General features: G+C 54.4%; 4 protein-coding genes across 4 annotated transcripts; all 4 read left to right on the forward strand.

Annotated features, from left to right (window-relative positions):
- Positions 1-564: 564 nt before the first annotated feature.
- On the forward strand, positions 565-2232 carry MFIFM68171_06248 (uncharacterized protein; the record flags this gene model as incomplete). The annotated part of the gene is made up of 2 exons (XM_071061668.1): positions 565-1091; positions 1149-2232. 2 exons carry the CDS (start codon positions 565-567, stop codon positions 2230-2232), a joined length of 1611 nt encoding a protein of 536 aa, XP_070917769.1.
- A 660-nt stretch (positions 2233-2892) lies between these two features.
- On the forward strand, positions 2893-3866 carry MFIFM68171_06249 (uncharacterized protein; the record flags this gene model as incomplete). Its single annotated transcript, XM_071061669.1, has 2 exons — positions 2893-3334; positions 3436-3866. 2 exons carry the CDS (start codon positions 2893-2895, stop codon positions 3864-3866), a joined length of 873 nt encoding a protein of 290 aa, XP_070917770.1.
- A 4682-nt stretch (positions 3867-8548) lies between these two features.
- Positions 8549-11172, forward strand: PCK1 (Protein kinase C-like 1; the record flags this gene model as incomplete). Its single annotated transcript, XM_071061670.1, has 7 exons — positions 8549-8657; positions 8764-8812; positions 8876-8901; positions 8956-9005; positions 9066-9232; positions 9301-9334; positions 9829-11172. 7 exons carry the CDS (start codon positions 8549-8551, stop codon positions 11170-11172), a joined length of 1779 nt encoding a protein of 592 aa, XP_070917771.1.
- A 1165-nt stretch (positions 11173-12337) lies between these two features.
- MFIFM68171_06251 (Steroid 5-alpha reductase C-terminal domain-containing protein) lies at positions 12338-13442 on the forward strand (the record flags this gene model as incomplete). The annotated part of the gene is made up of 3 exons (XM_071061671.1): positions 12338-12614; positions 12737-13082; positions 13163-13442. 3 exons carry the CDS (start codon positions 12338-12340, stop codon positions 13440-13442), a joined length of 903 nt encoding a protein of 300 aa, XP_070917772.1.
- Between the last annotated feature and the right edge of the window lie 647 nt (positions 13443-14089).

Here is a 14089-nt window from a genome sequence, read left to right on the forward strand (position 1 = left end):
ACTCCCCGGTCACCAATAACTGGGAAAAGGGGCTACTGAACGAAGAGCAGAGACTCGTGAGCTGAAACGTGAAGAAACTTTGCAGTATGCGGGGTCGACCCCTGCAATTGCTTCGTGTACGGCATGTCCTAGGCGTACACGACACCTGAAGCTGTTCAATAATCTACTTTGATCTCGCGGTCCGAGCTGTTGAGTCCTTTTGAAAATGGCGACTGGAAACCGCTCAATCCGGCGACCCAACAGAAGCCCGGTATGCCTATCTAGGTAGTCAAGTACAATGTTAAGCTCGACGCAAGGTAGCTGGATTATTATGTTAGCATTACTTTCCCTAATTATGTTCTTAGTTAATTGTCTTATCTCTTCCTACGACTACCACGGAAGGCTTTGCGTATCTTGATAGTGATTATGTTACATAGCCGGGTAGCGTCGCAATTGTCTTCATTGGCTAAGGAGATGACGACCGCCACCCCGCGTCGACCATCATTCCCATTCCCGACCCCGCAACATGTCAGCGAGATGAGCTTTGGTCGTGTTGCGACTCCTATCACCTATTCCCTCATCAACATGGCGGATTCGTCCTCGACACTGTGGGGCATTATTGCTCTCGCGCTAATCGGTTATCTCTTACACAAACTGTCGAGCCAAAAGGCTCGGCGTATGCTGCCCCCGGGACCCAAACCGGTCCCCATACTAGGAAATATCAATGACTTCCCCCCTGATGGCATGGCCGAATACCAGCACTGGATAAAGCACAAGGACCTTTACGGCGGCCTTAGCTTCGTGGCCGTGTTGGGCATGACGTTCGTGATTGTCCATGACAAAAAGGCGGCGCATGAGTTGCTCGACCGAATTGCAAGCAAGACTTCGGGGCGGCCCACAATGATTATGGCGAACAAGCTGTGCGGCTATGGGTCCACCCTCGCCTGTCGCGGTTACGATCCCGGATTTCGCCGCTCTCGTAAATACCTGCACCAAATGATTGGCACCAAGACGTCTTCGGCAAAGTTCCGCCACTTCCAGGAGATAGAAGTTAAGCGGCAGCTTATTCGGGCTCTTTCAGAGCCCGAAAAATGGCTCGACTACTACAAGACGTAAGCCCAATGGTCTAGTACTACCGCTAGAAAGCGCCGAAACTAATTCGAATGCAGGACTGCCGCGGCTACTGTCCTGAGTATGGCCTATGGCTACACCATCGAGCCACATAAACCCGACGCCTTGGTTGGCCTGGTAGAGAAGATGATGGTCGGGTTTTCGCTCGCCACTGTTCCCATGAGCTGGGCTGTCGACATATTCCCCCCTCTCCAGTATCTCCCCGAGAAATTCCCTGGTGCCACGTTTCAGAAGACGGCCCGAAAGTGGCGGAATCTCATTCAGTCGGCAGCATATGTTCCATACCGCTTTGTCCGGCGTCAAATGGCCACGCACAACCACCGGCAGTCATACATATCGGGGCTCGTCGAAGCGCTCAAACAAGACGAGAACGGCAAGATAAGCAGCGAGGATGAAGAAGCCATCGTCTGGTCGGCGGTAAGTCTTTACGGCGCTGCCTCCGATACGACAGCCATCACTCTCACCGCCTTCACCCTGGCCATGATCAAGTTTGAGCATGTGCAGCGCAAAGCCCAAGAAGAAATTGATCGTGTCGTAGGCACCGACCGCCTACCCGCCTTTGAAGACCGTGAGAATCTGCCGTACATCGACGCCCTTGTCAAGGAAGCTACGAGATGGTGGCCCGTTGTCCCAATGGGCTTCCCTCACACGGTCACCGAGGATCTTGAATTCAACGGCTTCTTCATCCCTAAGGGCGCAAGCGTCATACCCTCCATCTGGTGGTTCCTGCACGATCCGGAGGTATATGCCGATCCGGAATCGTTCGATCCAGACCGCTTCCTCCCGCCGCGTAACGAACCAGATCCCTACACGGAGGTTTTCGGCTACGGCCGCAGAATATGCCCTGGACGCTTCTTCGCGGACAGCAGCCTCTACCTCAACATGGCACAGACGTTAGCCGCGTTTAACATCACCAAAGCCGTGGGAAAGGACGGAAAGGAAATCGGGGTGGATCACGTCATGCCGAAACCGGGTATCCTGACCCACCTAACCGAGTTCAAGTTCCAGGTCAAACCGCGGAGTGAGAAACACGCGGACTTGATTAGGCAAGCCGAGCAGCAGCACCCCTGGGAAGCAAGCGACGCTGGACTTCTTGACAGCGTCGAGGATATCGAGGTTTAGGTACTAGAAATGTGGAAAGCCGTCACGTATCAGATGGATTCTATGAGGAACATGTTTAAGAGTCGGGCCTCCCCATTTCAGTCCGCAACATATAAGCCTTCCGGGCTATTGAGTTCCCCGGAAGGGATAAGGCTGTTTTGGGTTAGTTCCGAAGCGCTTTTTGGTGCATTGATATGGCTTGTATTCGAAGACACCGAGCCCAGTACCTTGTGAGGAGGGTCGCTAGGGAAGCTCCAAACAATCTGTCACAAAATCTGTGGAAATGTTTTGGCCACTTGTGCGAGCATAGGCGCTGACAGCTCACGCCAAGCTGCGGCTGATATTCAACGGCTTTAGCTCAATGCAGATGAGGCCACGAGGTTCAATCAACCCTATTAGACCGCACAGCCAAGTCAATAAGTTAACCATATTTGGCCACAGTTTACCAAACCGGCAGACGCTTTGACGGAGCCAAGAGCCTATTGAAGCAAACCGCGACACCAACAGTGGCTGAGGCTGCCGATGTATCGTGTATATAACATACCACGTCGAATGCATCGTCTGAAGCAGCTTCGAGACTTCCCATATCCTTAGTGGAACACCTGGGTACTTCACAAACCCCAACACAACCGTGAGAACACGAGCAACGCAACACAGGATCGGCCTCAATTTCTAGCAATCATGGGTACCCAAACCTCTCGAGAAGAATGCTCCCCCACCGCCTGGTCACCCCTCTTCCAGACCGAGGACGATGGGTTGGGTGCGTGTCCGCTCTTCCAAGCCGGGGGCGATGGGCATGCACCTAACCCAATCTACCATTCCCTCATGAGAGCCTTCTTTTCCCGCCTCGACACGTCTAACACCGGCGTTCTCACGCCTGGGAGCTTCTCGTCCTTCATGGATGTACAAAACTATCCTTTAGAGGACAATGCGTGGAAGTACAGTCTTCAACAGGCCGCCGATAGCCAGGACTCAGATCCTCTCAGCACCGCCGATTCCAGTTTCAGAACTGTCCTAGAATGCCACGAATGCGAACACCGCATTTCAACCCGTGCCGGCCATCCCAACAGCCAAGTCCCGCTCGTAACGCTCGCTGGTTTCACGTCCTATTTTGCCCTCTCCTGTACGCTCCTGAACACCAAAAAAAAAAAAAAAAAAAAAAAAAAAATTCCTGAGTCTGCTTTCTGCCTCCGTTGCCCACTAACACAATTCTGCGCAATTAAGACTCTCGCTTCCCGGATCTCGCCCACGAGCGCGTCAACGCCGCGCTAGAGCATTACAACGTCTGGCCCGAGCTAGGCCCGTTGCCCCGTGATATGCTTCCTGCCGAGCCGCTCGGTACCGGGATCGATTCCGAGCTGTTCGCACAAGAGGAACAGGACACGGCCGAACCATTCGCTGAGCTCGCGGATACGCTAAGGAATCTCGAATACCACATATACCAAGCCCAGCAGGCGGCTGCCGCCGAGGCTGCGATGATGAAGGCTCAGCAAGCTGCCCAGTTGGCGAATATGCTGGCTGCCCAGCATTTCGCTGCCCAGTTGCGTGCCCAAGGGTATCGGAACGCGCTCGAGTTGATAGGCGACGTGAAGTATGAATACCGGACCGAGTATCGGCAGAGCAGGTACGGGTATGATCCCTCTAGTTTGATCTGAGCAGACTGTAAATACCATCTACATTGAATCGGGGTCCTTCTGGGAGGTACACGGGTGAATGTAATGACTTCAATCTGCCCTCGGCCATCTAGGAATATAACTCAAGGGAAAGTCGACTGCTCTAAGCATTTGAGCGTACATTTGATGACCTAATTAGTTGTAGGAACTAGTAATATTGGTGGATCATCAGAAGTTGTAGCGGCTCCTGGAGGGTGTTTGCATTACCAGGAAGTACCAGTGCGTCGCTTACATTGGAGTATTACGTGCGAGTAAAGTTTGACCGCGCCGTCGACTCAAGAGATTCATCAGCGCTTTGCCGCGAAACATGCAGCGAGTTCCCCGAATGAGCGCTGCACAAGAAGGCTTCCGGCCCAACTGTTGCCTCGCGGAGCCCTGCGCTGTGATGAGTCAATTTTGCCCATACCGCCTTATCGGATATTTTTCTAGCTTCTTCGAACCTTACTTATGAAGCTCGCCTCTCGTCACGCCCTCCCCCGGAACGTCCGCAGCGAACTAGAGGTTAACATGTCGGTATTTGGACTTCATCTGATTTTTGAAAATAATAGCGGCAATTTGCGAGCTATCTACGAGTACGCTTTGTGGTATGCGATGCCATTACGATGATTGATTCGCCGGCGCTCGCGCTACAATAAGGTGCCTGATCTATCCCCGCGAGTCTAGAAACCACACACTCACCACTCCCGTCTACTCCCCTTTTTTACTACCCTGCCGCGTAAATCGGGATCTCTTTGTCGCTTTGGCGGGTCATCAGCACTCCTCAACTGCCGACTCATACCTGCGCAATCCAACATGGGAGAAATCGACGGGGCAGGCTGGTCAATGACGGAGAACGAGCACCACAGGAGCCCGTCGATTGAGCAAGTTTCTGCAGGGTGAAAGGGAGCCATGCGGACTTCTTTACATCTGCAGGATGCATCCTGTATAAACCTGTGACACGACAACTCGTGCACGCGCACGGTCATGATACTTCATCTGTGAGGTATCAAAATCTGTGAGGATAGTTATTAGTCCGACGTTGATTCCCGGAAGAAGTCACACGTGTGTTTGGGGAGGTTGCGGGAATTGATAAGACATTAGATTGTTGAGGGAGATTGAAGACGGGTGGAGTACTGGAGTACCGGACGAGACGGAGGGATCGCCTAATGCCTTATTCATGCGTAGCCACACCCAGCCCGCTTGGTGTGAGGTGCGTGCAAAAACCTCGTATTTACTACCGTTAATCTCACGGGCATAAATGGTGGTCCGTCCGGCTTATCCGGTCAGCATCGCAGTCCCTTGACTGCCGGTGCGTTGTAAGCCTCCTTGGGTTGAGGTAGGTACCGATCGATGATGAATCGAGGAAGAGGATTTCCGAAGGAAGTAGACGAGGATGTGTTAAATAATATGGAAATAAAAGAACGGGCAAAATCAGGAACGCGAGAAGATGACACCAGTTCAGCACGGCGGGAGATGTGTTACACTGTGAGCGGGAGGCGGGATTGCCGGGCTGCAGTCAGAGCCAGCAGAGTCCCTGACCAACCGGACCGACGCGGATCATCGACTGCATCTCGCCCAACTAGTAGCCAGAAAGTGGAAGATAGAGGACCCAGATACCCTGCAACAGAGCCAGTCTCGCTTGGGATGGACCTTTCTGGCACCAGCTACTAGGTCATGGCCCGCCGTCGGCGTTGTTCCACGATCTGTCTTGGTACATGTCAGTGTATCTCTGGTGGATCAAAACCACGTGAGGCTCAGGTACGCCGCTGTCAACGTGGGCTTTTGGAACCGGGTGGAGTGCGGGCTCTCCCGTCTGGGCGCCCGTTACCGAGCGTAGTTACTACCAGAGGTCAATCTACCTACCGGGATAGTATTGCCAGCGAAACAACCCGGCGCTATGAATCAAGATTTGGGATCAGCCCCTTTCTAATATATAGCAGTCCCGTCCCGGATGCACCAGTTCTGCCCCCACCCGTCGCCGAATCCATGCGTTGTCCCGCAGGAGAAGAATAGATCGACAGACAGTATGAAGATGATTTTGAAAATAACGGAGGCCTCCAAATTGTGATTTCGATAAGGACTTGCATCGCTCAGCCTTCCGAAATGTTGCATTCGGCCATCGTCGGGTACAGTTTTGCGGTTCGTGATATGGGACGGCTTGCCAAGAACTCCCGAATCGGCGGATGTCGGGGGATCGGCAGGTGCTGCGGAACCATGGCGGCCGATGGGGATTGCCGGCTCAACGAGGGTGACACACTGATGCCAGCGAATGGAAGAAACCGGAAACACATCCCAAATCAGGAATCCCAAATGTGCTATAGGCCAAACCAGACGCACCATTTTCCCACTGTGGAAGGCCTTGTGGGTTTGGGGATCTAGGCTGTGGGCAAGTCGTTTTGCATGCTTGGCAGCGTCGAGATTCTGGTGCTCCCGCAAACTCTTTAGCGTGCCAGCTTGGCGAATATCCATCTCAAATCCGGGGGTGTCTCTAGCTTGCAAAGTCCTGCTTCATTGTGTTTTCGTCGCTCGTTCTAGACTCATGACACTGCCAAATTTTAGACCCCAGCTCCCCTTTACCGCTGTTTGCATCCGCGTGACTCTTTTTGTTCCTCGGGGTTTCTGGGTACTCTGCCGTCTTCAGACCAGCAGCCAATCATTCTATACGGGATTCCTGGCAATCACATGCGGGCGGACCTCATTCCAGTCAACGGCCAGGTCACGTTGGTGTTGAGTTACGTAAGGGCCCATGGCCCGTGCCCTAAAGCTGATGTCACCCCTAACAAAAAGTACAGTAAACGCGAGCAGTGCCGAACCTATGCGCTTCGCGATGACACCCGAATTGAGCACTGGAAGGATCCCGATCCCCTTGGCTGTACGTGTATTTTTCTTCTTCTTTCTTTCTTTGGGCAACTGCAGCGTTCAACACCCGCACAGATACCCATGTATCGGGCAATGCCGGAACAGCAGTCTGATGCGTCTTGATTTGCTGCTGCCCCGCTGACCTATGACGGAATGCCGTCGGCAACCAAAGTGGCATTTCGGTGAATGACGGTGGGGCACTAAGAAAATACGTACACTGAGCAGTGGATTCTCAGGCAGCCAGGCAAGCTCTGGAGCAAGGCGGGGCTGCCCCGCGAGAATGCGAGGACGGGAGCGGTTCGTTTGGCCCCCGTACCTGACTGCAGTTGAAACAATGGGTCCTATCGGGAAAGAGGACGGGACCCTGAATACGCCCATTTGTATTTGCCGTCCGTTGCCTTCTGTATCATCTCAGGGCCCTTCAATTCACTCATCTATTTCTACGGAAATCTCTAGCCTGGCGCTCTCTGCCCTTGGAAGTTGGAGCGGGGCAACACGCACGCTGGAACGCCGCCTTCTGTCTTGGCGGTGATCAGAGCCTTGTCACCCGCCGGGGAGAGTTTTCACGATGCGGGGTAAACATGCGTTGCCCTGGCCCTTCGAGAACAGGTCGGAACCCAGGAGAAATCGGGTTGCCAAGGGCTGGGCGGGCTCCAAACTCCCGGTCGCCGTCGCTGCTCGGCTTTCCAGCCTACATGTAATTTACCTAGCGAGAAGGAGACAAGCGCACAATGCCTGGGGAGCGACATGGCAGCGGGCCGATGCTGCACAGCCGTCTCGAGGTGCCGCCCAATCGAGAGGATCCAGATTGGGCTCCTTCAGCCCTGCTCAGCGAGGCACACGCCCTGACTCGACGGCTGCTCGACGCTAGCAGACGCTCAAAAATAGCAGGGACATTAGCATAGCAATGACGCCGCTGCCGCGAGAAATCTTGTAGAGGTCATGTGCCCAGGCTAGCCGGAGTGCTCAGCCCTCTTCGCAAGTCCACTGGCACCGTTCCTGATCCCGTAGCGCTCCACTCTGGATTTGCGCGACCCGATTTGCAAGGCTGCTGAAACCAACATCTGAGATTGTGCTCCCTGCTTTTTCCGGGGACCACGGCGAGAGATACGGCAAGGCACAGAATTACGCTTCAGTTGGTTGTGGCTGCTAAAAACGGGGCATGAAACGGACGGAACACCGGGTCCAATTGACGGCTGAACGGTCGGTGCAGCGAATCAGACGGCTGCTAGATTAAAATATGCTCTGGCCAAAACAGTCAACGGCACGATCTAGTGCACCCATTGACACCAATTGCAGCGATGCAGACGTGCTAGCGCGTCCAACCGATGTTTAGATGAGAACTTATCGTCCGCCTGGCCGGCCCATGAAACAAGGTGTCGCCGTAACCAGTTCCCGAAGAGGCGACAAGGGTACGATCGAGGACGCTCCGGAAACAATTCGTGGCCCAGCAGTACCAATCACTGCCAGCCCGAACTGGCACCCACTCACACCCGGCTCACGCCCCGGCTGGAGCAGGTCGATCATCAAGTGGAATGCTGTCGTCACTCGTCATTGGGTATGCCCGTGATTCGGGCCCCACGCCTTTATATACTCTCACTCCTCTTCCTCGGGCCCGGCAGGTGCGTCGACTTTTCGTTATCAGCAATTCCCGGCCTGTCTACCCTGTCAGCGCTTTCTTCTCCATCCAAAACGCCTGCCTACCCTGCAGAAAGTGGACCAACCGCAAGCCCACACCGTCAAAGTGGTCCCGAGTCCCGCATCCCTTGTCAACACACGCCCCTACACTGCCCGACCACGAGCACGACAGAAAACACTTAAGAACCATGAAGGACCCCGTCGTCAGACCCTCTTCTCCTTACACCGATCCTTCAATCAAAGGCCCTCGCAGCCAACTCCTCGCCGCTTCCAGACAGCCTCCGTCAGCCGCAAACAGTAGGCCCTCCCTCAATCCCATCTAGCCATCTAGCCATCTACCCATCTATATCTCCCTTTGTTCGGTGAAGGCTTCCCGTCGCTAATCCAGGCTTTACCTTCTCAGTGCTCGCAAACTCTGTCAACAAGACCGGCCTCCATCCGGGGGGCGTTGCGTAAGTGCCGTCTTCCCATCCTATGTTGAATGACCCTGCAATTCTGACGGCCCATCGATCCAGTCCTCACGTTGAGCATACCGAGCTCGGTATGTGCCATTTCCGCGACCGACACACAACTGTTCCCTAACCCAGCGACGCAGAGGAGGAACTCCACGAGAAAGCCCACATTGACTATACCAGAGTTGCCATCGTGAGCACTCCCAACTCTAACACAGCCTTGGAGAATGGCGAACTGACCAACCCCTGCCAGATCCCCAACCCTTCAGTTGCGGCCCTCTATGAAGACGCGTTGGTCTACGAGACAGGCACTGCCATCACGTCCAGCGGCGCTTTGAGCGCCTACTCGGGCAAGAAGACGGGCAGGTCACCTCTAGACAAGCGCGTCGTCAAGGAGCCGGGGTCTGAGAACGACATCTGGTACGTTTCACAGCTTGCTTCGCCTTGCCAGATTGTGTCAAACGGAGTACTAACGTTGCTTCCAACAGGTGGGGTCCCGTCAACAAGCCTATGACTCCAGAGGTGAGGCACTATCCTCGATCCCTTTTCTTCCCATCTCGTTCCAGACGGCTTCGCCCATTTTGCCCCTTTTCCAGCGGGTTTGCGGTTCGCTCCGCTTGGCATTGGTCACGCGCGCATCGAGTGTGATCATTACCACTCGCCACGCCTGCAGTTGAAGCCGGGTTTCTGGGCCAATTGTTTGAGAACGTCATCTCCCTTGGCAATGCGCACATCGCAGAGTCATTTCGGTCGCCCGGATGCTGCGATGGTCGCCTGGGCGATGTGCGGCAAAGGCGTCATTGTTGAGTCGTTGCGGGCCTCTGCAAAAACAACCCCCTGTCGTTGTCGTCATTGCCTGCATGCAGCCCCTCGTCCCAAGCCATGCAACCCCACTGCCGAGAGCCGATCGCCCGCCCCTCCAGCTCCTCCGTAACCCCGAAAATCACGTGCCACCCCTCGTCTCGACCAAATTTCTTGATTGATCTGACGATGCTGACTGCGCTTTCGCCATACAGGTATGGAAGATCAACCGTGAGCGTGCCATCGACTACCTCAACACCAGGAACCGCATCTACGTCGTTGACGGCTATGCCGGCTGGGACGAGAAGTACCGCATCAAGGTGCGCGTCGTCTGCGCCCGCGCCTACCACGCACTCTTCATGCGCAACATGCTCATCCGCCCGTCGCGCGAGGAACTGGAGCACTTCCACCCCGACTACACCATCTACAATGCCGGCTCTTTCCCCGCCAACCGATACACCGAGGGTATGACTTCGGGCACCTCGGTCGCCATCAACTTTGCCGAGAAGGAGATGGTCATCCTCGGCACCGAGTACGCTGGTGAGATGAAGAAGGGCATCTTCACCGTCATGTTCTACGAAGGCCCCATCAAGCATAACATCCTGACTCTGCACTCGTCCGCCAACGAGGGCAAGGACGGCGATGTCACTCTCTTCTTCGGTCTCTCGGGCACCGGCAAGACTACACTTTCGGCGGACCCCAACCGTGCCCTGATCGGCGACGACGAGCACTGCTGGAGCGACCGCGGTGTGTTCAACATTGAGGGTGGCTGCTACGCCAAGACAATTGGCCTCTCGGCCGAGAAGGAACCCGATATTTACAATGCCATCCGCTTCGGCTCGGTGCTCGAGAACGTCGTCTTCGACCAGGACACCCGCATCGTCGACTATGATGACGCGACCTTGACCGAGAACACGCGGTGCGCATACCCGATCGAGTACATCAGCAACGCCAAGATCCCGTGTATTTCCAACAACCACCCGTCCAACATCATCCTCCTCACCTGCGACGCTCGCGGCGTCCTACCGCCCATCTCCAAGCTCAACAGCGCTCAGACCATGTTCCACTTCATCAGCGGCTATACGTCCAAGATGGCCGGCACCGAGGACGGCGTTCTCGAGCCCCAGGCGACCTTCTCGTCGTGCTTCGCCCAGCCTTTCCTGGCGCTGCACCCCATGCGCTACGCCAAGATGCTCGCCGACAAGATTGAGCAGCACAACGCCAACGCTTGGCTCCTTAACACTGGCTGGGTCGGCGCCGGCTTCTCGCAGGGCGGCAAGCGCTGCCCGCTCAAGTACACGCGCGCCATTCTCGACGCCATCCATAGCGGCGAGCTCGCCAAGGTCGAGTACGAGAACTACGACGTGTTCAACCTCCAGGTACCCAAGACTTGCCCAGGCGTGCCGGACGAGTTGCTCAACCCCAAGAAGGCCTGGACCGCCGGCGCCGAGAGCTTCAACGAGGAGGTTACCAAGCTTGGCAAACTCTTCCTCGAGAACTTCAAGAAGTACGAGAGCGAGGCGACTGAGGACGTCGTCAAGGCCGGCCCTGTTGTCTAAGCGTTGCTCTCTATTTCCTTTTTTCCCGTTTTGGCATAGACCTCTTACAGCAGCATTGGATCCGGCGCCCTCTTGTTGATTGATATTTGCTTTCAATTGGATACACCTTGTGTTTGGGAGGAAGTTCTGCACACGGCTTGTGTTGAGCCGTGGCAAACCACTGTTTTTTTATTGCATGGGTATAATCTGGTTGTCGTCGCTGTAACGCGCGGCGAGGAATGCTATCGGCATATATGTCCTGGACCTGGTTTGAATAGGGTTAGAAAAGCTCACTGGAAGTAGGCCTGCTGTAGTAACACTTGGCACTACTCGGAGCAGCTGATGGAATTGAGAGTTCGAGAATTTTATTTCCTGTCTGTAATGGTGTGATTTTGATGAGAATCGGCAGCAGGCTACTCGATCTTTTATGACCAAGATGAGAATGTTGGTTATGTGTGTCGGTCTTGGGCTTGCTCGCCACAATTTGAAGATGGTTTCTCAAATGCGGGGAAGGTATGGTTAGGTGAGTATCGTTCTCGGTCCTGGGTACAAACAAGACGATCGGAGTATTCGCCCTGTCGGCTCACTTTGGTGATACATCCAAGATTTCACTCTGTTCACAACTAGAGGTGCATCATGATACTGATCACCAATTGACGGGGCCTACAAGTTGCAGTCAGATTCTCTTCCCGTAGGTAGGAGCGATTGCACTCACCGTTTTTGCCCTGTGGAACGGGGCATTGAGAGATTACGTAAGAGAACATCAGATGCTTGTACAGGTGAAGTAGGATCCCAAAGTCTACTTCAACTGTGTGACTGCACATAGGCGGTAATACATGAACACACAGCCAACAACGCAACATCAACCGTGTTCAATTCACTTTTCCGCACCTTCCCGTTCAAATTACAAAACACGCACCAGGAAGACGGTTCCAAACCTGCCTACTTTTATTTCAAAGCGCTCCTCTCTTACCTGGGCATCCGCTACCCAGGCCGCTCGTCACTATTCATCCACCCATCAAGCGCCGCCACCCACCACCACCACCACTACTACTACTGCTTAACAACCATAATCAACAAACGCAACCTGAAAATACCTAGGCACTAGCACTCGCAACGACGAAGAGAAAACCGACTAATACCAACAGCCAGCATAACATAAGAAAAAGAAAAAGCTAGCCAAACGATGTTCTTCTCCGCCCCGATCCTCCAAACCCTCCTCCCCGCTGCCGTCCTGGCCTTCGCGCTCCAGACAGCCGTCGCGATCCCCTCCGTCCTGATCGCCCAGTCCGAGTTCTTCTACGACCTCTCCGGCGCGGCCACCTTCGTCGCCGTGGCGCTGCTGACCTTGCTGCTGCCCGGCGATGGCGCGGGAGGTCGTGCTATCGACGGTGTGAGCGGGAACGGGAGGAATTGGCGGCAGGTTGCGGCTACCGGAGCCGTGCTCCTCTGGGCGGGCAGATGTAAGTTTGTCTACTAGTACCTGCCTACTGACGATTCTTTTTTGTGTTTTTTTTTTTTTTTTTTTTTTTTTTTTGGAGTGCGGTGTGGATGGCTAACGCGGAGTCGCCGCTGCTCCTTCTAGTGGGGACCTACCTCTTTGGCAGGATGCTTAGGGAAGGGAAGGATTCGAGGTTCGACGCCGTCCGCACGGCACCGAGGCGGTTTCTGGTCGTGTTCATGCTGCAGGCCGTCTGGGTTTTGGTTTGTGTTCTGCCCGTCGCCGCGCTGAATGCGGTGCCTACGGCGGCGTTTGAGGCTTGGAACTACGGCTCTGGGATCACGGTTACGGATGTCCTCGGGCTGGGCATGTATCTGGTGGGATTTGGCTTTGAGATCGTGGCAGATTGGCAGATGGCGAGGTGGGTGAGGGAGAGGGAGGAGAAGGTGCATGACGAGGCTTTCTTGTGCAAAGGGCTTTGGAGGCTGAGGTAAGTGAGCGATTGCCTTTTTTTTTTTTATTTTGTTTTTCCCTTTCCAAGGCCTGAGGCATGGGGTTAACGTACGACAGCCGGCATCCCAACTACTTCGGTGAGGTGACTCTGTGGACAGGGATTGCAACCGTTGCTGCTGGCGCGCTGCTTGTCCAGCCTGTTCGTGCGGCAGTGGGCTTGTACCCTTTGGTTGTGCTGGCGCTGTGCTACGTTAGCCCAGCTTTTGTCGCCTTCCTGCTGTTCAAGGTCAGCGGCATCTCCTTGACAGAGAAGAAGTATGATGCCAAGAACGGAAAGCGGGCGGATTATCAGGAGTGGAAGAAGAATACCCCTGTGTTCTTCCCCAAGATCTCTTGAGGTCTTTCACAAAGGCTAATATGCTCTGGGGCCAAAGTCAGGAGTCCGTGACCGCTCCGTGGCCAATGGATTTTTAACACAAGGGAATGGCGGGAAAGCGTGTAGGATCTGGGGCATTGTGGGATCCTGGCACGATTTCAAAGCACGACACCTCCTAGCAGCCATACTATTCCCAGCTTCCCAAGGCTGAGTGAAAAGTGAGGTGGTATTTCTCCACAGAATCTATGACAAAACCAGGAAACCAATCGAGCAGTATCTGTGGAACTAACAGCCACCGCGCCGTATGGGCTGAACCTAGGGTCCCCCAATATGCCACGTGAGATCCAAAGAGCAAAGCCCGACTTTATCAATAGCTGAGCAGGCCGGACTGATAACCGAGTGTGAGAGAGCTGCCAGGTTAAACAATTGCGACCAACTCCTGTGGGGCTGTATAGTAATACAACATACTTTGCTTACTACGCCGACATGGGCTGGAGTAATACCACATAATTTACTTACTACGCTGACATGGGTTGGCGGTGATGGTAAAGATATCACTGGATATGGGCATCGAAGTGCCGAGCCCCTGCCTTCCTTGCTCGTGCCCAAAGCGGCTTGTCTAACTTGATACGGTCGAGGCCAGTTTGGCTAATTATACAACCCGATAA

The sequence above is a fragment of the Madurella fahalii genome (genome assembly GCF_045866475.1).
Source record: "Madurella fahalii IFM 68171 DNA, scaffold_3, whole genome shotgun sequence".
NCBI classification, from domain to species: Eukaryota; Fungi; Ascomycota; class Sordariomycetes; order Sordariales; genus Madurella; species Madurella fahalii.